Here is a 25,148-nt window from a genome sequence, read left to right as displayed (position 1 = left end):
AGACCACTTGCTATGCAAAAATAAGTAGGCGCTCTGTTTCAGTAGAACATCTTTCGGCTCTCATTGAAAATCTTTGGCAGTCGTTACGGGTAGTCAGAAGCTAGAAAGTCTCACCTATTTTTTTTTGGGAGGGGAAATCCTCATGGACTTCCTCCGCCTGGGGAGAGGCGGAGGGGTGTGCTAGACTAATACCGGCTAAAACCCCCCTGTGTCCTCCTTGCACGTGGGCGCGGGGCCACGGGAATTCATATTCTTCTGCAGCCCAACACTGGTGCTGGCCTTCGCTCGGGCCTCATCTCGGGAAGTCTGACACTAGTCAAACCAAGGGGTCCTGGGCTGAGGAGGTCAGATATGCACTCGCAAAACATTGGTACTCAACTGCTTTCTTTCTTTCTTTCTTTCTATACATAAAGCGTAGGCGCTTGAGTTCTGTATGAAAATATAATTTTGTTTTTGATGTATTTTATTTTTCTTATGACCCTGGATTGGCATGGGAATAGACAGAAGAATCAAGTCTACTGAACTTGTCTACCTACGCTAAGGGTGAAAATGATAATGTTGGTGGGTCCTAGCTGTCATGTAAACATCTTTCATCTCGTTACGAACGACGAAATTTTTCTCCTTTTAAAGGTGTAATAAATCAAAAGCTGCAGTATGTTAAAACTGGCTGAGGTATTCTTTATTTGTCTAAGAATAATATTTGTACAGTGAAGGAATATTGAACTTACAGTTTCAAAAATATACAATATTTTTCTGAAAATATTGGTAATAGCCTTAACCGTGTAAGTAGTGGTAATTATTCAAGTATTATGCTGTATTATTATGCACCTGGTTATAACATAAAACTTAAGACTAACATTTAGGAAATAGTTTAATTTTGATTATGGAACATTCATGCAAAATAATACTCAATCAGCAACAAAATAAGGTTGCAAATATATAAATTGATGCTAAATATTTAATTAGAACTAAGCTTTGCTAATATATTGCTTTTTCAAAATGTTGTCAAATATAACTTTTTATTAATTGTGTTGTATATTTTATATAGTAACAAAGGTATTTTTGTGTTTATCACACCCATAACACAACCCTGGATTTATCTATGGGATTCAGGTCACTCACACATTTACACAATCACATACACACTCTCAAGTTATTTAAATATTGGTTAAGAATATTCTTAGAACAATAATATTTAATGGTAACTTTAAAACATAGGATTATTAAGCTGAGCAAAACGGCTTTGAGCTTTATTAAATTAGCTATCTATAATAATGATATTTTAGCTATTATTAATTAATAAAATAACTTGTATAACAAAGACACAAAAAATGATCTAAAAAATAACTGTTGCTTAAAAATAATAGTTAAAATCATTATTTTGAGTTATTGAAGTTGTTAAAACTTAGATTTAAGTTAAAAATTAGACATTCTGCTATTGTGCATATTGCTTTTCAGCAAAGACACTCATACAAAAAAAAATGCTACTAAATATAATAATAAAAAAGAAACATGAATTAAATATATCAAAAATAATCTTATCCATCAAACTAAAATAAGAGCAATAAGATAACCAAACAATATGCGTCTCTTTCACTCATTCAATAAATGCTAGCATTAGCACGACATCGAACTATGGCAAATCTTCTGGTTTCCGTCTCTTAGCTTTGGATAATCTCTCGGCTTCTTCTATGGAGTCTGGTAGAGGAACGTTGATGGTCTCTGGTAAAGTGAAGACTAGGAGACCAGCCATGACTGCTAGAGTACCGAAGAATATTGAAGGTAGGTTGTCGTAGTATAAAGCCTGGGTAACAAAAAGAAACAATATTATCAAATACGTAAGTAATTCTGCCTGTCTACACACACACACATTCACAATAAACTACTAAACTACTGAATCGAATGAAATGAATTTTGGTGCACAGATGAGAAATGTCATTGGCTACTTTTTGTCTGGATGCGGAAAAGTTTAAAAATATAGTGACCATTTTCCACAATTTCGATAATATATCATGATGTATCGAGTTTCTATAATAGAGAGTTTATGTATCGATCAACATATTAGATGAGAAAACCCAGCATTATATTTTATTTCATTACTATACCTATCGTCATACCCCGTTTTCATAATTTCAATAATAAATTATACAACCCTGCAAATAAAGCCAAAGATAAAACCAAGTAACCCCAACACAAACTTACCAGTAAAGGAGTTAAAGGAGCTAAAGTAGATCCTATTCTGCCAGTAGACGAACAAACAGCCAACAGTGACTGCCTGACATTAGTAGGGAATACTTCAGACACATAGATGTAGACGGAACTGTAAGCCACCGTGATGGAGAACTTCCCAGAGAGGTAAAAGATTAACGACCACCAGGTCTGATCTGTGGAGAAGAATCATTTTGTTAACGCAGAGAAAAAGGTAAGGAACTTAAACGTTTTAATGACTTGAGATGGCGTCGAGTTGATATCTGGCTCAGTGTTTGTTGACGAGGTGGTCACAAAAGTAGTTTCAAAAATCTGTATTGAATGGACAAATGCAAGATGTATGGTGTAATTAAGTGCACTCAAGATAATATATCAGAGAAAAAAAAACAGTTGTATTCTAAAGTACAACCAATTTTAAATCACGTAAGCTTTGAAAAACAAATACCAGATAATCAAACTCTGCCAAAGCGAATCAAAGATCATGATAATTACTTTTTGATTCCCAAATCGGAACACCGAATTCATTTATTCATTCGAATGTTTGCAAAACAAGCGGTTCCACAAAACGCTAAGTTTGGTAAAACCGCGAAAATTATTTATGTTTTACTATTGCCGTTTGCGTCGGCTTTGAAATCGGTTTAACTTGAATATTCCATTAATTCAGGCTGTTATACAAGCAGTGATTACTAAATAAACAGTACTGGAGCAAAATTCTCTCAAAACTTGTGTTAGACTTCGTTCTCACTGTTATACGACAAATGTTACATTACATTACGACAACCGTGACAAATCAAATTCTAGTAGTCAAAACATTGTAAGATACTCAACATACATAGCACACTCCCCTATGAAAGGCCCTTTACCATCCAATGCAATATTAAACAATCGTTTGGCAAAATCTTCGCAATCACCCTGCCTTCCCGTAAGCCCCCTATTCCGAACAAAGGGGTCCGGTAAGACATCTTGGCGAAACACAATGGAAACAGTTCTACGGCTCGTAAACTGTTCCCGGATTATCTAACTCGCCTTTTGTTCCCGTCAAATTATGTTTGTTAATTTGATTGTAAGCGAAGTAATTGCGAACACAAACCACAACTCGTTTGGTTATAAAACTCTCGTTAATACTGATTTGAATTGGTAAACGACATTTCCTACTTGTAAGATTTTGGCTAGTATTAAATTAATTAAGAAGAAAAAGCTACTCACTTTTAGGTAGGAACGATAAGCTGATGCACAGGATCGCGCTCAAAATGTACATGATAATCATAACTTTCTTCCTTCCAAATCGATCCAGCACAAACAAGCAAGTAAAGTTGGCTGGAATCTCTATGAAGGCCACTAGCATAAAGTTAATGTACTTATTGCCTGCCAAAGACACAGAATTAATTGACAAGCCGTAATACACAAAAGTGCAGGTGATCCATAAAAACGAACAACATAGCAATCTTTTTATAATAATGCTTGACTTTATCACTTGCAAGAAAACTGAAGGTTTTGGTTCCACATCAATTTCTTCCTTTTCTTCTATTGGCTTTTTCTCCATTTCCTGAAGTGGTGCCAAAGCTTGGTCACTTAATTCTACATTATTCATTTTAGCCGCTTTCTGAAGAATGGCTACAGCTTCATCATGTCTGCCTTTGCTAAGCAGCCAACGGATACTTTCATTTAATATCCATAAATATGAAAATACTAAGCAAGATGGGGCATAAATTACTCTGAGAAGTGTTCTCCAGTCTTGTAGTATCCATGATAGTCCAGCTAGGGACATCAGACCACAAACATATACTACGTTTATGAGGGTATTACCAAATACTCTGCCTTTGGGTCCTACCAGTTCCATAGCTGAAAGAAAAACAGCACACAATCAAATAAAACGTAAAGAAACAAAGGCTGAGGAATACATTGATATATCAGTAAAATTCTGGAGATTCAGCTGAGCAATATAAATATTAGGACTTAAAAAAATATATGGTAGAAAATTTTAGATTTTTGAGGGAACTTACCTAAAACAAAGGCAGTAGTATAAGCGCCCGCTCCAAAGCCAGCCTCCAAAAATTCAAAAGCTACCATCATGATATAATTAGTAGAAAATGACCTCAAGAATCCAAATATACAGTTCATGAGGGCTGCTACAGATAAGGCCAGTTTCCTCCCATATCTGTCTGATATAATCCCCGTAAGAGGGAGGGAGAGGAAAAGGCCAGAATTGTGGATGGTCCCTATAAGGGTCCTCTTCCAGTTTTGGCACCCGAGATCAAACTGTAACAAAGGTTTTTATTTAAATAACTAAAACGATACTAAGCTAGAAGTGATCGGGTTTGAATATTTAGTTTGTTCTTCAATCACGCTTTAACGGCAGAACGAATTTCAATGAAACTTGGTAGCATACACATTTTAATACACATCAATAAAACACAGGCATTTCTTTTATTAGGTATTAGCTAGAATGTGAGCAGAAGCTAGTTATTAAAATATTTTTTTTTGTTTTAAATTAACCATCAACTTGAGCCAACTTATCGGATGATCAATTGACTTGAAAAGACTTTAAAAAGCAAAAAAAAGCCGATGATGATGCAATTTTCTGCAACTGTAACAACAGTGACTACGTAAATAAAATCCGTTTTTATCTGAAGAATATGTATGTGATAAATAAATTGAATAACATACAAAGTTAAATTGATGATAATGATATGAAATAGCGTGATCTTGGTGATAACAATCTTTATTGCCTTGTGGGAGGTACGTGATTCTTTCTGTTTGTAATATACATACGTAAGTGTGAGTACTGTATCTATCGGGTGATATTTTATCGGAAAGTTGTTTTGCAAATATACATTATCATGGTTGCAAAATGATATGTTTTTTACATGTCTTTGGAGGCGTGTTATAAAAGCAGGACAAGAGTCATCATCAATCTGGTGATCAATATGATCAACTAAAGGTTTTACCCTGCTTTCTGTGAGAAAAGATTGCTTATATTATTCCGTAGTTTTTGTGTGAAGCAGGAACTAACCTCCATGTATAGAAACTTATGCGTTTTTAATGTAAGTATCATCATTGGAAATCAAATAACCTAGTTGTTACCGTTAGAGGAGCCAGTTAAAAACGATTAGTTCAACAGCCCAAAAAATCGAATCAAAAATAAAATTATGTCATCAAACATCACCAACAGAACTCCCGTTACTGTCATTGCATTAAACCCATTTAGCGCGCACGTGCTGTTACAATGTAAATAAAATTATGATAAACGACCAGTGGCCGACATTATCGGTCAATTGACACGATAACTGGTCACTGAATATTGCTCGCGTGACAATGTACAGGCTATCGAATGATTGCCAGAATTACTGTGTTTGGTAATGGATATTTTTGTTGCTACCGGCTTTTTTATCGGTGGGTAATGAGATCAATGGATGTGGGTCAGGCTTAATTCTTGTGTTATCTCGAAAATTATAAATAGTAACTTTAAGAAATACTGGCTTTTGTGACTGGCTACACGCAGTGTGTCATTAACTTACTTTTACTTTGCTTAGGTAAGTTATGAGACTCGAGGTTTCTCTCTAAACAGCGGTTTAATAGATTCCGGCATACAGCCAGTAATAGGAAGATACATTTAACACTATTAATGAATAAACTATTGTAGGATTTGATTGAAAAAGTTCAAGAACTTATAAACTCCACAAACTTACAGCTTTACCTACTTGTATTAAATCAAAACTTTACTTACATCTTTCACAGCCGAATCTTCATCACTATACACATAAGAAGTGCATTTCTCCGCAACACTAGTATCAAATGCATCCACCGTACACGAACTATTACTATTGATATCACTCTCTATAGCAGAGAATCTTAAACATTTGGAATATCTATCTTTTTCTTTGGGTATGGCATATTCTAACCATATATTGGTGTTGTTTATATTCTCGCATTCGTTAATACGGCATCTGCAACAAAGAAAGGATTGTTTAAGTAGTCACGTTTGATAATATAAGATTAGATTTGATACCTAGGTTTAGCCATCAGTTTCGCCCGTGGCATATGGGAACTATATATCACAATCCTACTAATATTATAAACGCGAAAGTTTGTATGTATGGATGTATGGATGTTTGTTACTCTTTCACGCAAAAACTACTGAATGGATTTTAATGAAACTTTACAATAATATAGCTTATACATCAGAATAACACATAGGCTACAATTTGTAAACATATTGTTCGAAATACTAAACCTGCGCAGACGAAGTCGCGGGCACCAGCTAGTAGGATATACAGTAACCCACAGCCTTCCTCGATCAATGAACACAGAATCATTTTTTCAAAATGGACCTGTTCCTTCGATTACTGTGTTCTAGCAAACTATTCAACTTTATAATAGGTACTAGTATCGATATATTTTTTACTACACGTGTGTCAAGTATATTTTATGGGTTTGTTAGTTTTCACAAGTTTCTAAGTTGTAAATATTGAGATGCACGTGGGAGTTGGTTGAATGCTTCTGTACCTATGTTTTTTGCTGTTTTATAATTTATGATTTATCTATTTTTTACGACCTCTAGCAAAAGAGAATCTATGATTGAGAGGTTATGTATTGTCGGGTCAATTATAAGACTTTACGTGAAAATAGTAGAGTGAACATTTCAACTCCTCTCTCTAGAGTCTACTGACAGCGCTTTTTACAGTGTCCATTATAAAAAAAATTAAATATCAAAGAACAGCTTAGAAAAAATCCAATCAAAGACTTCAAAACCTACAGAATCAAAAATAATTACTATATTTACATTGTTACTAATTACGTATTTACCTAACCGTATTTGTTAAGCAATTCTAACAAAAAATTCAAACGCTTTCATACATTTATTTATTTCATGGCATGAATTAAGTAAAGTGCAGACGGAGGATCGAAAAAAAACCAAAGTTTTATTAACTAATTTATTAGAAAGCAAAAGAAATTACAATTAATTAAGTGAAACCTATTCGATGCTAGAATATGGAATGACAAAAATATATCCTAATATTATAAAGAAATAATTAATTGCTAATTCGTAATTTTGCTGCGTCGGCGGCTCGCGGCTGGATGTGCGTCATCGATGCAGTTTCTATGCGCCGAACGTAAATTGAAGGAATTGCTAGGTCGGCGATATTGGTTAGGGTTGCGTATGTAACACCTCCCCCCGAAGATCAGCAACTATTTGATCATATTAAGAGAAAATGTTGCTGGAGTCTCATCTCGTTTCCTGGTTTCTCTATTCACTTCTTCATAGGAATGTAATTTAGGATCTGGCTGATTATCCTTCTCATTTGCCTTGAGATTCCAACATTTGTATTTGCGGCTCAGTATGAACGCGATGAGTACCACTGCACATAATATGATGATATAAAATGGTATGGTTGTGTGGTATAGGACAATTGACTGGGTCCTGTCAATTTGTACGGTTTTTTCCATATTAATTTTCCTCTGGATATTGTGTAGTTCCTCCAAGTTCACAGAATTGAACCCGATGATGTGAGTGGGGCTATTTGTCTGGTTTGTGTCATTGTGTGGGATTTTTGATAGCTTCAGCGGTTGACCTTTTATCTCGTTGCTGTCGTTGATGATGGTGAATTCCTTTGTTTGTAGATAGCAGTTCAAGGGAATGGTGACAAGATAGCTTCCTTGCAATGTATTGAAGTCTTTCCTGCTACAAGCCAACTGTACTTTGGTCGGTTGGGGCAAAGAGATCACGTAGTGTTGATCGTCAAATTTTTCTACCGCTTCTTTGGTGAGAACAATTTTCGTGAAGGGACAGGTATCTTCAAGGTCTTGGTTGATGATGAGCTTCTGTATGCAATCTGGCTTCGTTCGGATCTGATGACTTATCTTCTTTTCACAGAGATGGGTGTTGCTGTACTTCGGGCATTCAGCCTCTATGTACACGAATGATTTCTCGTTTGTTGCTATGTAAGGACTGGGGGGAATAAGGGCGAGTTGGTTTTTGTTAGGGACTATGGATAATCTATATAGGTCGTAGAGATCTTTAGACACTATGGGGAAATTGTAAACTATGACTATTCTTTTTTCAGTAAAGTAAGATCCTGGTTTTATTACGTTATAATACTCTCTTAACTCTAAATTCAAGATCTGATCCTGGTTGTAAATATGTTTAAGTTTATCTATCATGGTCTTTAGTACTTCGATGTTAATCATGGAGTGATGAGTACTGGATGATCGTATAAAAGCTAATATATTTTCTAATCTAACTATTTCTGACATTAAGTCTTCTACGTTATTAGTAATTATTCCTAAAATCTGAGCAAATTTAGCGAATTTGATTAAACCGTAATCTTTGTGAGCCTCTTTTACAAGAAGTAACTCTAACGTTGCATTTATTCTCATTTGATTTTCAGTTAACTGATCAATGATAATTCTATGCTGGGACATCCACTCTTTACTAAGACTGATGTGATTATTAAGTTCTGAGACAATTTTGTTTTCGTTATTTTGTAAAGTACTAATAGCTTGGTCGTATTTTAGGGCATCTAGATAATCTAAATTGCCAGTAACACTCTTTATTACTGACCCTAGGCCATCTACAAGACCTCTTTTGACTCTAATAGGTTCCAATGATCGAACTTGATTTAGTACCTGATTGAGCTTATGGGTGAGATAGTCAATTTGATACTCATAAAGCATGTAAGTGTCGTTACTGAGTCTGGTCCTAAAGGTGTCAAGTTGCATTTGTACTGAGTGTATCTTATCTTCTATATCGTCTAATTGTATGTACTGAATGAATGAGTGGTAGTGTAACGTTAGTCTAGTTGTTCCCAATCTATACGGTAAAAGTCCTGGTCCATCAGCTAGTGATTCAAGTTTTATCTCTTGAGGCCTCGTCGCGTGGAATATCATCAGCAGAAATCTGTAACAATGGGCTCCCTTTAGGTACACGTTTAAGCCTCGATTTGGCTATGGGGCCGCGTTTTTTTGAAGTATAGATATGTATAGGCAGGTCGGCTAGCACTGTGTCTTGGGTATAACGCGGTGCAACTTTCTGACGGCTAGCAAATGGGTTCTTGATAAAAACTTGTTGTTGGGGCTCATATTCTACTTCTGGCTCGCGAGTTTTGTTCCTATTTTCGATAAGGGCTGTTCGGTTAGAGAGGGATGTTTCATTTATGATTTCGTAAACCCGTTTCATCTGCTGTTTATGATTCTCCGCATATTGCTGTAAGATATGCTCAGTAAGGTCTATGTCTACTGGATCTCTGGGATCGAAATGTCCGTTCAGGAGGTCGAAGGGCCTGCACTTGGTAAAACTATGGATAGAGCTGTTGTATGCTATGATGGCGTATGGCATAAGGTTAACAATCGGTTCGTCCTTGTGTTGTAGTTTAAGTATTCTAATGTGTTCTAATAATGTCAGATGGAAACGTTCAATGTTACCGTTGTCATTTGGGCTATGAGGTAGAATTTTATGATGGATTATTTTATGAAGGCGTATAAACTCTGAGAAGAGTTGGTTTGTGAATTCAGTACCATTGTCTGTAATGATAGTCATAGGAAGTCCGTGATGAGTACAGAATTTCAGAAGTGCTTACAAGATGCTAATAGCAGTACCATCTCGTAAATGATATGCTTGTCCGTATTTTGTGAAGACATCTATAAAAGTTACGTATTTTTCGTTATGAACTGTGAAGAGGTCCATGTGGACGATTTCGAGTGGTTTGGTAGCTGGGGGAACTATGTTGAATTGAGGTCTAATTGGATTCCTGTCATATTTAGCCTGACCGCAGATAGTACACTCATTGATGAATTTAGTTATGTGTTCTTTCATCTTTGGCCAGTAATATTTACGTGAGAGGGCTAAATGACATTCGTTTATTCCCCGGTGATTAGTCTTACCGTCATGATAAAGTCGGATAATGTCTTGTTGTCGGAGGTATTCTTTGACGTTCTCAAGTTCAGTCTTAGCTAATGTCAGATTGAGAGAGGAGCTCTTAAACTTGTCCTGTATTATGGGTATGATAGAGTACATGGCCAGAGGGGGATTTATTAGAACAGCTGTTTTAACTTTCGGATTTACATATTCCTTAATCGCATTTGTGACGTCGTTCTCTAGGTTAGATTCTGAAAGTTGAATTGCTACCCGGGTATGATTCTCAAAGGGTTTAGTCACTGTTGGGCGTCGTTTTATGTCACCTACTACAGTAAAGTAAATCTGTCTATGAAATTTGTTGAGTGGTTCGTCTGTAATAGGTACCTCCAAGATGGGATGCTCATTACTAGTGTGTATAGTGTCAGTTGAGGAATTTTGTGGTGGAGGCTGTGCCACTGAGGGGTTGTTAATCATCGAACTCAAGTCTTTAATACTATCAATCAATGAATTGATCTCGTCGATTTCCTCATTGTGAATTTCTACACGCGAGAGAGCGTCAGCGTTAGTGTTGATCTTTCCTTTCTTATATATTACAGTAAAGTCGTATTCGCTAAGTCGTAGTCGCCATCTGGTAAGTCGTGAGTTTGGCTCCTTTAGATTCATCATCCATTGGAGCGGCTTGTGGTCAGTCAGTACTTTGAACTTTCTACCAAATAAATAAGGCCTGAAGTATTTGGTAGCCCAGACTATGGCAAGTAATTCCTTCTCAATGGTGCTGTAATTTAACTCGCTATCATTGAGTGTTCGGGAAGCGTAACATACAGGTTTATCAGACCCTATCGGTCCTTGCGATAAAACTGCTCCAATTGCGACGTTAGAAGCGTCTGTAGTGAGATTGAATTCTTTCTTAAAGTCTGGGTATTGTAGAATAGGGTCATTGGTTAGAAGTGTTTTACAATTTTCAAAAGCATTGACGTATTCGGGGCTATGAATTATTCTACTTCCTTTTTTCAGACACATAGTGAGAGGTTTGGTTATCGCGCAAAATCGGGTATGAATTTGCGGTAGTAACCGAGAAGACCTAAAAATTGCTTAATTTCTTTAGGGGTCTTTGGAATGGGGTATTTAGTTATTGCTGAGATTTTATCAGGGTTTGGCTTGATGCCCTCCTTACTAATTATGTGTCCTAGATATGCAGTCTCAAGTTTTAAAAATTCGGACTTATCCATTTGTATTTTGAAGTTGGATTCCCTAAGTCTCTGGAAGACCTTTTCTAGGTTATCCATATGCTCTTGCAAGGACGTGCTGTACACAATTATATCATCAAGATAAACTAGGCATATGTTATTTTGTAGACCTCTTAGGACATTGTCCATAACCCTTTGGAAGGTGGACGGTGAGTTTTTCAATCCCATAGGCATTCGAAGGAACTCAAAATGACCATGTTCTACATTGAATGCGGTTTTCGAAATATCCTGAGGGTCCATTTCCACTTGGTAGAACCCACTTGCCAAATCTAGGGTCGTGAAGTATTGGCACTTGCCCAGTTTGTCAAGGACGTCACTAATGTTTGGTATGGGGTACTTGTCGTCGATCGTTTTTTCGTTTAACTTACGAAAATCGACAACGAGACGCCATTTCTGCCTACCAGAAGCATCTTTCTTCTTAGGCACTACCCATATGGGTGAGCTCCAAGCAGAATCCGAGGGTCTTATTATACCTTGCTGTAACATCTTTGATATTTGGTCTCTTACTTCTTCCCGATGTACAAATGGGTAACGGTAGCTCTTAGTATATACGGGTACTTCATCAGTTGTCCGTATTCGATGTTTTATCTTATTAGTAAACGTTAGCGATTCTCCTTCTATATAAAATACATCAGGGTACCGAGAGCAGAGGGTTAATAAGTTGGCTTTTTCCTCTTCGTTTAGATGGTCAGTGCGCAAACGCGATAGCACGTTATTGATACGGTTTGAAGGCTCCGCCTGCGTGCATTTGATATTGAAAAACGTCATTAGGTGTTGGGTTTTCTAGTTCTACAAAACCACGACTATTAACTACAGTAGTAAAACATTCGTGAATGATACAATTACACAGAACTTGCTCTTCTATCAAAACATCGCCATCCGGGGCGTTAATAGGTATTCTAACTAATTTAGAGGTTTGAGCTGGGATAACATCTTCATAGAGGTTGACGTTACGTGAATTATATACTTTAATGTTAGTGGTAGCTGCTCGTGTTATTAATTTATAATCTTTTAAATCTATTTTAGCCTCCCATTTAGACAATAAATCTAACCCTATTAGTCCATCGAAGTAATCATGAAAACGATAAATGAACAGTTTTATATTGTCATTCTCATTGAATTCTGTAAAACATGGTAACGTAATGGAGTAATCGTTCTTGCTAACACCATGTACGTTTGTGACCTCAAAAGGATCATAGCTAAGGGGATAGTCAGAGAAAAAACCTTGTACGGCCTCGGGGCTAATAAAAGATTGATTAGCGCCGGTATCTATTAGCAGTTTCAAGGGTGGCGAAGATATTTGTATATAAGGCAATTGCCGTTGGGTTTGTAAATTGAGGTCTATTTTTGTTCTTTTGATTCCGGACCCGACCGAAAATCCTGGTTCTGAGTTGCGTTACTAGGACCCGGTTGTGGCTCCATTTCGCCTGTCATCTGATTATCATAAGTTGTGTTACCGTAAGCGTCGTTATCATAGTCATAGTTATAGCACACGTTATGATCACTATATTCTGTGTAACAGTCGTACCCTGGTTCACCGTAGTAATCGTCAGAATAATAGGAATTATCAGGCAAGACAAATTCATTCAAATTTAACTCACGTGTTTTAAAATAGTTAGTTGGCGGTGGGTTACCGTGTCTACTCCAGTCATGCCCTGACGTCATAGGTAACGGTTTTGTAACAAAATGCTGAACCCCACTCATAGGTTTAGCACCCAAATTTTGTGGTGGATTATTTCTGGGTGGTAGTCTAAAGACGTTACTCTGCGGATGATAATTTGGTGGCGGCGCCCGAAACATTTGTGCCGTACGACTAGGCATGCGATTTAGATGTTGGTTAGGCATATTGAATTTAAAGGCCTGAGGTTGAGTTTGGTAACCACGCTGTCCTACTGGAGCAGGCCAGTTTGGTACTGGAGCTCGCGGCACACTCTGCGCATTGGAAGGCGTAGCATACATACCAGGGGGCTTATACATCACAGGCATATTGAAGGGCCTATCTGCCTTAGGGGTACTATGAACTTTTGGAAAATCATTACGTTGCTGCAAGTACATAATATTTAATTCTTCTTGCACAAACTCGAGGGCATTTTCTATCGTTTCCGGGCGCATGCAACGTATACGTGAGCCTAAGGGTTCCTTTAATCCGCGTACAAAGGCTTGCATAGTAACTTTTTTGTAAAGTGTTCGCTTGGCTTCGATAGTTGTAGGTATGGTTTCGTGTAGAGTTACGTAAGTCATCATTGTACTAAATAAAGTCTGACAGTGGTCGTAAAACTCCTGAGGTGTTTTGGAACCTTGCGTGGCCAAGGAGAGGTCATTGTATAAAGCCGTTTCATCCCGCTGGTCAGAAAAGTTATTAATTAGAGCTGATCTAATTCCCGCCCAAGTTTCAGGAATGCCGTTCGCGTTTATAGTGGACGCAGCAGGTCCCGTAATCTTATTTAGGATACCATTCAAAAGACACAGATTTCCTAATTCACTGCCTGGTTCGGAACTTGCATACTGAGTTACTATTCTGTCGCAAATATGAATAAAGCGAGTTAATATGTTAGGGTTCCCGTCAAAATCGGGTACCAGGCGTAAGGCCTTGTAAATAGTATCAGGGTTGTGGGCCATTCTGGGTTCGAATAACTCCCTTAAATTGAAATCTAAACTACTATCTAAATCTCTATTAGTATCTACTATATACCGGCGTGCCTGTCGTGATGCAGGGTCCCGGGGACAAGATCTCTCGCGATGGAAAATCTTAGACATAAAAATAACTAGGAATAGATAGGAAGCAACACGAGAAAGATTCTAGTGTACTTACATATATTTCATCTCTGGTTCTTCTCCGTGAATCGAAGTCTGGATTCTCCACCCGGCTCCGCAGCTTCACCGTAGATTCAGGATACCCGTAACGTGGCTTGATAGCCGCCCGGGCGACTCGCGATCGCGAATATCGATGTGAGATGATTCTAACGCGCTCGCGAACCGGCCCGCGAGTATCCTACCGACTGCGCCAATTAAGTAAAGTGCAGACGGAGGATCGAAAAAAAACCAAAGTTTTATTAACTAATTTATTAGAAAGCAAAAGAAATTACAATTAATTAAGTGAAACCTATTCGATGCTAGAATATGGAATGACAAAAATATATCCTAATATTATAAAGAAATAATTAATTGCTAATTCGTAATTTTGCTGCGTCGGCGGCTCGCGGCTGGATGTGCGTCATCGATGCAGTTTCTATGCGCCGAACGTAAATTGAAGGAATTGCTAGGTCGGCGATATTGGTTAGGGTTGCGTATGTAACACATGTGTAGTCAATAATTCATACTTTGTTTACGTTTCGAAGTAAAGCTTTGAACATGTTGTTTGCTTTGAAATATTGGATAAATACAAAACTAAAATATTCGATGATTCCAAAACGTATTTTTGCTTTCAAAATTACTCTTGTACTGTGACTGCATGGTCCATAATTCTATTTATCTATTCTGGAAGTTTTCAAAAGTTTATACCCAGAAATACATGGTCTTCACTTCAGACTATCTTTATAAATAGGTAAACGAAATCTCTTTCTTAATCGCCAACTTAGAGCACACATATTTATATGATTGTAATGCTTAATACACAGGTCGGGTTTTGTCGTTGTATCATTCATCAAAATGCAAACTTCGAATATAGTTTTCCTTAAAGTTATCCGAGAATCTGATAGGCATTTGTTAGTCCCGATATAACTTTGCAATGTAAAGTGTACACCGAATGCCAAAAGCAAAAAAAAAAAGTATTTATTTATCATGACAGTTTACGAAAATCTCTACTTAAAAAAAACTTTTTTACAAAAAAATTAAACCGACTTCCCAAAACACTAAAAAGCAAAAAAAAAAACTAATTTTAGGTGCATCGGCCTAGAAGTCGGTGTCTAATGGATGTTACTAAGTTAATTTTGCCAGTCCAGATACGAGGTATTTTACATATTCAGTTGTCGAGTTCCCTCGACTTTCTCTGGTCTCCATCATCAGGTCAGCTCCAAATCTTCACTGTTGAATAGTGCTTTTAGGCGTACACCTGAGTGTCAAGTTTTTACCCTATGTATGCCCACAACTTTCGAAGGTTGCCCTCGATTTCTCAGGGTTTCCATCATCAGATCCTGACCTGATGACTATGGGACCAACTGGCAGCTATTCCGAGTCGAACAAAAAAAGAATCACGTAAATCGGTCTATAAACCTCGGAGTAATCGATGTACATACATAGAAAAAAAAAAAAACATACCGGCCGAATTGAGAACCTCCTCCTTTTTGGGAAGTCGGTTAAAAATATTCACCTCTTAACAAAAGATCCGTAGGTACCTACCACATCTCACAAATTTATTTACCTCAAAAATTGAGGCAAATTTTCGTACACAAAGTGGCACTCGATCATCTAGTGAAAAATATCTGTCTGTCGATCGGTTGGTAATGATAATTAATATCAGTCGAGTTATGATTGATCGCTGGTCGCCCAGATGTTTCTGATGGCGTCTCACGGCGTTACAAGATTTGTGGCTTGCTTGAAGATGTGGGGGGTAAGAGCTTGGTGTTTTGGTTATGCTTCTGGTGTTAGTTATAACATAGTAATTTGTAAATGGGGTAAGTTTTTATGTAACAGTTAATTTCTGGGACTAGTGGATTGATACCCAGAAATCTACAAAAGATGAGGAGTGTTTTTGCTTGAACAATAATTCGCTTATTATATCAAGAACTACTGAAACGATTTGAAAAGTTTAATAAGTGAATATGGTATCCTAATTGCAAACTTAATAGGTTAAATTGGTGTTCAAAGTTCATCATACTTTGCAATATGCCTGATAGATGTTGTATCAATCAAACATCTATAACTATACCGGTTTCTATCACCTTAGAAACCAAAAGTCAGAGACGCAAGCCTCTATATGTCAGTTGAGCAATTACAAAAAGACATAAACATCAACATCATCAAAAATATAATTAACAAGACGATACATCAATTACAAGATAGTACAAAAATATCGCCTGATGTTAAAATAAATCCGTGTTCACAAGGTCGGTCTCGTATGACCGGCTGTGATCCCCGCGTGCCTGATAACAGAACATTGCCCTATATACTTTGTACTACATAGTATCTTATACTATTGGGCACTAAGATACGTTGTTGGTGTTGTCACGCAAATTATACACGCTGAGAAATATCTAATATTGCAGGCTTTAGTTCTTAAAAAACTTGGAGCGATTTCTTGGACATATTTAATGTGGTTTGTTAAATGATTTTGGCTTATGTTTAACTGATCACCAGATATAGTAACAAATAGCAGACAAAAATAGTAAATGATCACCAAAATGAAACTCGCATTTTAATGTAAAACTATCACCAAAGTTTTAATACTTTGCTATCCTATTTAAGTGAAATTACTCCAAAATAAATCATGCGTAAGCCAAAAATAGTAAACGATCACCAAAATTAAACCACCATTTTAAAGTAAGATTACAAACCAAAGTTTTTAAATTCTGCTATCCTATTTAAGCAAAATGAGTCCAAATAAATCATTGTTATCCCAAAATTATCACCAAAAGTAGTAAATGATCATCAAAATTATACCAGCGTTTTAATATAAAATGATAATCAAAGTTTTTACATCTTGCTATCCTGTTTAAGTAAACTGACTCCAAAAAAATAAGTTCGGCCTGATACAATAAATGTAATAACATTATGGGGACCCTTTTCCTGCACTAGGGTGGAAAATTGTCTATTGCATGCCTCTAAACAGTGCGATAAGAGTGTGTTTTCGAGGGAGTGTATTGAGAAACACATTCTTCTTCTTCTTTCTCCTGCCCTGTTCTCAATTTTACTTGGGGTCGGCGCAATATGTCATTTTCTTCCATTTTCCCCTGTCACTCGTCATTCTGACACTCACGCATGCATTGCAAGCCGGACACATAACTTAATATGGCATCATAATACTTTATTTGGTAATACGCCTACATTTTATGGCAATCACAGTGACTTATTTAGGCAAAAATAATACATTAATTTGGTCGTCAAGAGTTGGTGATCATTTACTAAATTTGGTGGTCGAATACAATTTAAAGTGAAGTCGTGACTAAAATAGCTGGTACTATTACATTTTTAGACTTTATTTTTCTGGTGTTCAGTAGATATTTCTGGTTACAAAACTTAGGGTATCAAAGCATTTTATGGTGGTCATTATATTTGTTCCCAATGATTTTGACACTAAAAATATCTAAAAATAGGCATTGTTGTTACTAAAAGTGATTGTGTGTTAGTTTCGTTTTGACTTCGTATAACTGCATTATATGTAGAATCAAGTCACGTTCGTCTGTCTGTTTATGAAAAACCAAAATTATACTGGAGGAATTTTCATACGATTTTCACTAAAATAAATAAAGAATTTATAACAAAGGAAATTATTTGTCAGGATATAGCTCTACATTATAGGATGTTTATCACACAGTTTTCGTTTAGTAAAAACTTTTGATAAACTATGAAAAACATACGAATGTTGTGTCTCTATAGAAGGTTACAAATATTTGGGTCAGCGAACTATGTATTATCATACTCGTGTGTAACTTCTTAATTTTCTGATAACAGTACCTATTTAAATATTGAACTAAATGTATAGTTTGTTGTTTTTCATAAGAAACTAGAATGTCAACATATGACGAAGTGAGATAACTCGAAAACAAGTAAAAAAGAAAAACTGAGAATTGATCAGAGGAATGTGTTTCGATAAAACACAAATTGATTAGAATTAAAATAAATCCGTAGTAATTTTATTTTTTTAAGCATTCTTTGTAAGAGATATTTTTCTTACGTGCGGAAATAAAATTCATACCTAAAAAAGTCACTACCTACAGAATTCTAACCCACAAGTTACCCTAGTCTTTTGACAGAAGGGTAATATGACTTCGCAACTAAAACATGGAACTTTGAATCCAGGCTCAAACTAGGGCAAATCCGCTAAGCCAGGCAGAAACTGCCTAATCTGAGCTAATGTTCTGAAGAACATTTACATATGCAGTCACGTGTGACTTGCTGGCTTGATGTGGGAAATTCATAGTGTTTTCTCTTTATTATGTAGAGAATAAGTAAGTATAGTATTTTGAGTATTTAGAATTAATTAGATTAGGGGTATCGGGTTGCCCGGGTAACTGGGTTGAGGAGGTCAGATAGGCAGTCGCTTCTTGTAAAGCACTGGTACTCAGCTGAATCCGGTTAGACTGGAAGGCGACCCCAAAATGGTTGGGAAAAAGGCTCGGGGGATGATGAGAATGAATTAGTAGTAGTAGTAGTTTTAACTTGAAAGTGTGAGAAACAAGGTTAATTCTACATGTATAATAATAGAAAAAAAAAATTGAAGATAATACAGTTTTATAATACGACTGTCACTAGATAATTCCCCTTTTTAAGGCCTGATTATGGACAAATACGAGCAAGATCTATTATTCTCTTGAAGCTATTAAATTCCTATAATTTTGTCACGGAATTGCCAATTTGCCTTCTAAAGCAGTAATAGCAATAAAAATGTTATTACGTACTTTCCCAATTAGTGGCTAATTAATTGGAAGTGTTGGCTACTAATGAGCGGAAAATTTTCTTGGTTTTGCGTTCTTTTTAAATAAGTAATCGAAGAATAACGAGGTCTGTAGTACACTGCGATTGGGAGCGAATGAAATATATAAAAGTTGACTTATAGGCTATTTAATACATACCTACGCTATCTAACACGTAAATGTTGTTTCTTAAATGGACCAATAGTTCTTGTGATTAGCGCAAACGAACGAACTCTTCAGCTTTACTATAAGAACCGTTGTAAAAAAAACTCTCACTACAAAATACATGCCTTTACTAACTTAACTACAGCTACTAACATCAGCCCCCACAAAATAGCATACTACTCTACTACACTGCATACAGCAATGAGCCAGCTGCAATGATTTGAGTGATGCAAATTTATGCAAATATTGTGCATCTCTATGACTGTGCCTTTCAATGCACTGGTTCCACCATCTCAGTTGTAAGATGAAATTGAGATGACTTGGGGCTATTAAGTTTCTGTGTGATCTCTGCTAGATATTTGGTTTGCAGGAATACTGGGAATTGTCAAAAGAATTGTTAGGTAGTATAGGAGAAGGTTTGAATTTCGTTCGCTTGTATCTGACAGAACGGAGGTTAAGCAGTATAAACATATTTTCCGATACAAAGAATTTACTGCGTTGAGTCTTCAAATATAATTGATTCCTGATCGTAGCTATTATTAATTTGATGTTTTTCTTAAAGAGGGAGATGTTTAATACTTCTGCGCGACCAGGGAATCGAACCCAAGGATGTCACGTTATGCGATTACTACCAGGCAGTAACTGTTATGATGCTGTATATTTTTCTGATCTAGTACGGGAACTATCCTAAGGACGGGGGTGAAACCGTGTGAATACTTAGTATACTTATTGCCTAAGTAAGCATAAATTGTAGCATAAGTATATTGCCACAATATTGACGGAGCAACATATTGGATACATGTTTCTATTTGTCCTGTATAACATTGAAATAATAACTTGTGTTCAGTAATCTTTGACGTTTATTTATATAAGAACAGCTGCGTTATTACTGAGAGAAGTCAATAATATATAATGATGTGTATTCTGAGAATTTCTCTTATATGTATGATATCTTTTGATCATGGTGCCTTTATGGGAATGTCAGCTTATCAATATTTTAGGTTTATAAAAGTATACATTAATATTGAACATGCGAAAGTTTGTAAGGATGTATTGTTGATATGTTTGTATTTTTGTTACTCTCCCACTCATAAACTGCTGGACGGATTTTGATGAATGTAAGCAGTAATGTAGATTGTATATCAGAATTAGTTTAGAAGAAATTTTAAATTCAATTCGCTGAGTCAAGTCACGCAGATTGAGAAAAAAAACCGCTTGCTAAATAGTTAACAATAAGCGTCCCCACAAAACATCTTTTCAAACATATCATTATATACCAAAGAATTAATACAAAAGAATTTAAAATTCTACTCAACATACAAATGGTAAACTTCACCTTTTACTCTTACAAAAGATTTCAGACGGATTATGTTCCAACGCAATAATGTCAAACGTTTGAAAACGCGCGATTTGTATCGCTGTATTCGTTCGTGTGACAGGGATCTAATATTTGTCTTGTTTCCTTATGATAAATAGACCTTCAGTTTATATTTATTTGTAGTTTATTTACTTTATATGGTTGGTTAGGTCATGAGAGTAAATATCAAGGTATATGCGATTGTAACTTAGTTGTGAATGCTATCATCATTTGCCTAGCTTTTTCTCAACTATGTTGGGGTCGGCTTGCAGTCTATCTACTGCTCTATTTTCTGACAAACCGTCTGTTGGGTTTCTGATATTCTTGATCCAGTTGCAAGGGCAACTCCTTGGTCTGCTGGGGCTGCGGCATTGTTCGAGTTGAAAGAGTTTCTGCGGCCCTGGTAGATAAAAGGCCTACGAAAGAACATGAAGGGTTTTAGTCAGAAGAGTCTGACACTCACTCCCTCACGCTGCTAACCCACAGCGGGAGGAAGCGAATTTGATTGAGGAATTTGATGATTCCCATAAAAAAGGTCCTCCTTGATTCCCATAAAAACTCCTTGGTAGAACTGGTTGGTTGTCATAATTTTTGGATTACGGCTGACCCACACATTTAATGTGCCTTCCAAAATACGGAGGAATTTGTTAGCCATGATTCTCACTGTCGAGAACTTTGTAAAAAATCTAATTATATAAATACAACGATACAAAGTAATAAATTTCCTTAATTACTGAACGCTTATTAAAATATTTATTTAATGATGAATATAGTCATTACATATAGGTAAACACTTGATAATCGTTAGAAGTCAATATCTAACGTAACACATAATTATGCAAACTATTTGTTCTTTACATTTACTATTGCTAACATTGTAACGGGAATGTTTGTCGGAGATGGTTACTTCTTAACGCAGAAACTACTGAATGGATTTTCGTGAAACTTGCCAGTATTAAACATTGGTCGCTTTTTATCCGAGTGCACTCAGTAGATACTTCTACATATAGGTAAAATCAAAGACAAATTCTCAAACTCACTGTAGTTGTCGAGTACTATAAATAGCGTCACCAAATACGGGTTATGATCAATAATTACGCGATCAATTGAAAGAGTTACACATAACTTCATTGTAGCCAATGAACACAATGAGAGGAATTGGGTAACAATGATGTAGTAATGACTAATGATTGATACGTTGATAGTGACAATTGTTACTATGTCATTATCATCATTCCCCCTTTTTTGTGGTAATTTATCAAGCCCGCTGTGGGTGCGGCGTGGGGAGTCTCAGACTCTGACTGACTAAAACCCATTATGTTCCTTCTGGTGCCATTCATGTATCGTTGCTGCTGTAACTCTTTCGAATCAACATTTCCCTGCCCCTATTCAAATTTATCATTGGTCGGTCCAGTGGACCTGTTCCATACTTATCTGCCTGACTTCATCTCACTAGTGACATGAAGACGACTTTGGAATGAAATTAGACTTTGAACTTTCATTAATACTAAAGCGTATCAACGTGTAGGTGTTTTTATTTTCAAATAACAATCAGCCGCTTAAAAGATTTAGTGAAATAGAAATTCGAAAATAGTTGTTACAATTTTGGCAAGTTTCCCAGTAGGTGTGTCGTGAAAAGAAAAACGGTCTAGTCTGAGATTCTATTTTTAACCGACTTCCCAAAAAGGAGGAGGTTCTCAATTCGGTCGGTATGTTTTTTTTTTCTATGTATGTACATCGATTACACCGACTTCCAAAAACACTAAAAAGCAAAAAAAAAAACTAATTTTAGGTGCATCGGCCTAGAAGTCGGTGGCATAATTAACTTAGGGACATCCATTAGGCACCGACTTCTAGGCCGATGCACCTAAAATTAGTTTTTTTTTGCTTTTTAGTGTTTTTGGAAGTCGGTTATATTTTTTTTTGTAAAAAAGGTTTTTTATATTTTTTTAAACCAATGCACTGAAGAGCCCACTTTACTACCGCATAGTGGCCCTGGAACACTAAAGGATTCAAAATGAACATAGAGGGTTACAAAGTATACAGTTAACAAGAATCTGACACTCTCATCTATCCTATAGAAGGCAGCTTTCATTGGATGGTATCACAGAAACGTATCCAACATTTTAAAATTTAAAGAGACTAAAACAGTAAGAATAACATTTCCAACATTGCACGAAATTACCGCACACAAAACGTTGTAAAAAATAAATATTTATCGCAAAACAAAAACAAATGTGTGCAGAGATAAAACCGTCATCTATTTCATTGTCAAGGTCTTTCGGTGATTCAGTCCAAGGTCAGCAGGACGTCTTCTGACGTCTCTCGATATGCCGATAATATCTAGGGCTGCCGATGTATTAGCTGGATTGTCGACATATTTGATTGTCGACGAGAAATTAAACATGAATCTAGAGTCTAGAGGTATAATGGATATCAATGAGTTGAGGAGGTCAGTTAGGCAGTCACTACTTGTAAATGATTTAGACTTCTTACTAGGTTAGACCTCTTCGTCATCATCATCCTCCGAGCCTTATTCCCAACTATGTTGGGGTCGGCTTCCAGTCTAACCAGATTCAGCTGAGTACACCTCTTCATAGTTTGGGAAACAGCTATGCAAAGGATGATGATGATGATGATGATATATGAGCAGTTGTGAAAGCAAGTCAGATTCATAATTCTTTTTAATTAGATAGCCTGTCCGAACGTTTCGAGGTCGGACTTACAGAACAATTCCAAAAAAACTCAAATGGTTGACAGCCCTAAGAGCATATTATCGAATATTGTGTAAGTGATAGTTTCATGATGGTAGTATTGAGTAACATAATGATAACTATAGGTCACCCACACATACAACACACAACAGAATATTTACAACTAAGTACGTTATCATCATTTGTATTTACGTTACGGGCTAAGACTATTTCGAAATGGAGTTATTTCTGAGTATAAACATCTATGATTTTGTTATCAAGTGTGACTATATCTAATTATGAATAATTACTGGTTACTGGCTGAGGCTTTGGTCCAGTTAGCTAATTAATTTACTGTCGGCCATTATTTGTAAGTATTTTTAAATTAAGGGCAGAGATCTGAGAAGAAATATCCTTCACTAATTTAATTTATTTTATATATAAATTAATTAGAATTTATATAACAATAAAATTCTACGAATTTGGTTAAAATATGCTTATATCATCTAGCTTTTTGTATATCAATGTTCTAGCTTCACATAATGTTATCAACCAATTACACATTACGTGTTTGAAACTAAAATCGAAAATAGTTTGTAAGCGATGTTTTTTGATTTAAAGTTATTTGCGAAACAACAGAAATACCTTGATGTTTAAAAAAATTACTAAGAAAAATTTTCACTTGAATAAAATAATTACTTAAGTGGTTTTTAAATTTTTATTTTCATATGTCACGATTTCTCAATGGATGATATTCTATGTATATGTATGTCAGCAACACTTAAATATTCATGGAATAAAATGATTAAATAGTTAGGAAAAGGGACGGCTTTTTTATAGAATTTTAAATACTTTGCTGTTTTGTTATGTTACTAGTTGACTTTTTAGTTTATAATTTAGTTACGAATAAAATGTATTAACGATACCTAAGTATTCACTTAATTTTTCATGAATTAATTTACAAATATCCCTCAAAATTCGATATGAAAGCTATAAATTAGATTGCGCGAGTGACATACGACATTTTTCAAGGTGGCCCTAACAGGTACCTTGGGGCAACCCCGGCGACTCATCGACGCCACTACGCATGCGTGAACTTCACTCCGGGTGGCGTGATTGTCAAAATGCACAGCAATATAACCCCAAAATTGTAACACACCGATTCGTAATAATTTTATATAAATATGCAAGGAATTTACATTCGCACAGTGTCAGAAGCTTTTGCAGAAACCAATTTCTATTCTGTGTCTGTCAACCGCTCGTTAGAAGTCACTTAAATTATTATAAATAAAAAAAAGCTTACCTGTAATCGATGTCACTCGCTTCGAACACGTAAACAGATCCATACATTCCCGCTAAAAAACACGGGAATAGAAAGAAAGCATAGTTTATAATATTATACTTCCCAAAAGATCCCAATTCTTTTAGGATTGCGTCCAACCCAACTAACGATGTATCCTTAGACATTTTTACAACAATACTATCTTCAGCCTTTACAGAACACTTTAAATATCACTCGTAGCACTTTCATTAATATTTTAATTTATAAAAATAACTTTTTCTAAACGCGCCGTGGTGATCTCTTTCTGTGATTTGTAATTTTGACAGATCCGCACGCATGCGTACCCGAACCCTTCACTTAAATAGTCATTTTTGTGAACAACTTTCGATGTCTTTTTTTTTAACAAACGAGCGATCCCGGCAGATGTCTTAACTTGTATGCGTTTGAATCAAAAATAAACAAGAAAAACCGGCTAAAGTGTGTCGTTCAATACGAGATATTGTTCAGATTGTGGGATAAAGACAGCGTGTATTTTGCTGTTAAGATTGAATGAGAGTGAGTGAGACGGTTATAGTTTCATTGTTGCGCTGTTAATAAAGCAAGGGCTTTTTAATTTGTCGTGGGAATATTTGTAGTATTTTTGGTAGTTGATTAGTTATTTTAATGATAGAGTTAATTCAAGAAAGGATGTGTGTAGGTCAGGTCGATGAATTTTGTGTGTCCTATATCGTGCGATAAGAGTGTTTTTTGGGTTGAATGTGATGTAATCT

The 25,148-nt window shown here is 36.1% G+C and overlaps 1 protein-coding gene across 1 annotated transcript; it reads right to left on the bottom strand.

The window, feature by feature from the left end:
• Window positions 1-653: 653 nt before the first annotated feature.
• On the bottom strand, window positions 654-24,812 carry LOC124637053 (organic cation transporter protein-like). The gene is made up of 6 exons (XM_047173370.1): window positions 24,400-24,812; window positions 5,936-6,155; window positions 4,212-4,467; window positions 3,415-4,050; window positions 2,203-2,384; window positions 654-1,804 (listed from the first exon to the last, which is right to left on the bottom strand). Exons 1-6 carry the CDS (start codon window positions 24,561-24,563, stop codon window positions 1,634-1,636), a joined length of 1,629 nt encoding a protein of 542 aa, XP_047029326.1. The 5' UTR covers window positions 24,564-24,812; the 3' UTR covers window positions 654-1,633.
• Window positions 24,813-25,148: the final 336 nt, after the last annotated feature.

This window comes from Helicoverpa zea, chromosome 15 (genome assembly GCF_022581195.2).
Source record: "Helicoverpa zea isolate HzStark_Cry1AcR chromosome 15, ilHelZeax1.1, whole genome shotgun sequence".
NCBI classification, from domain to species: domain Eukaryota; kingdom Metazoa; phylum Arthropoda; class Insecta; order Lepidoptera; family Noctuidae; genus Helicoverpa; species Helicoverpa zea.
The sequence above is the reverse complement of the archived record's forward strand: the minus strand, read 5'-3'. Positions and strand labels throughout refer to the sequence as shown.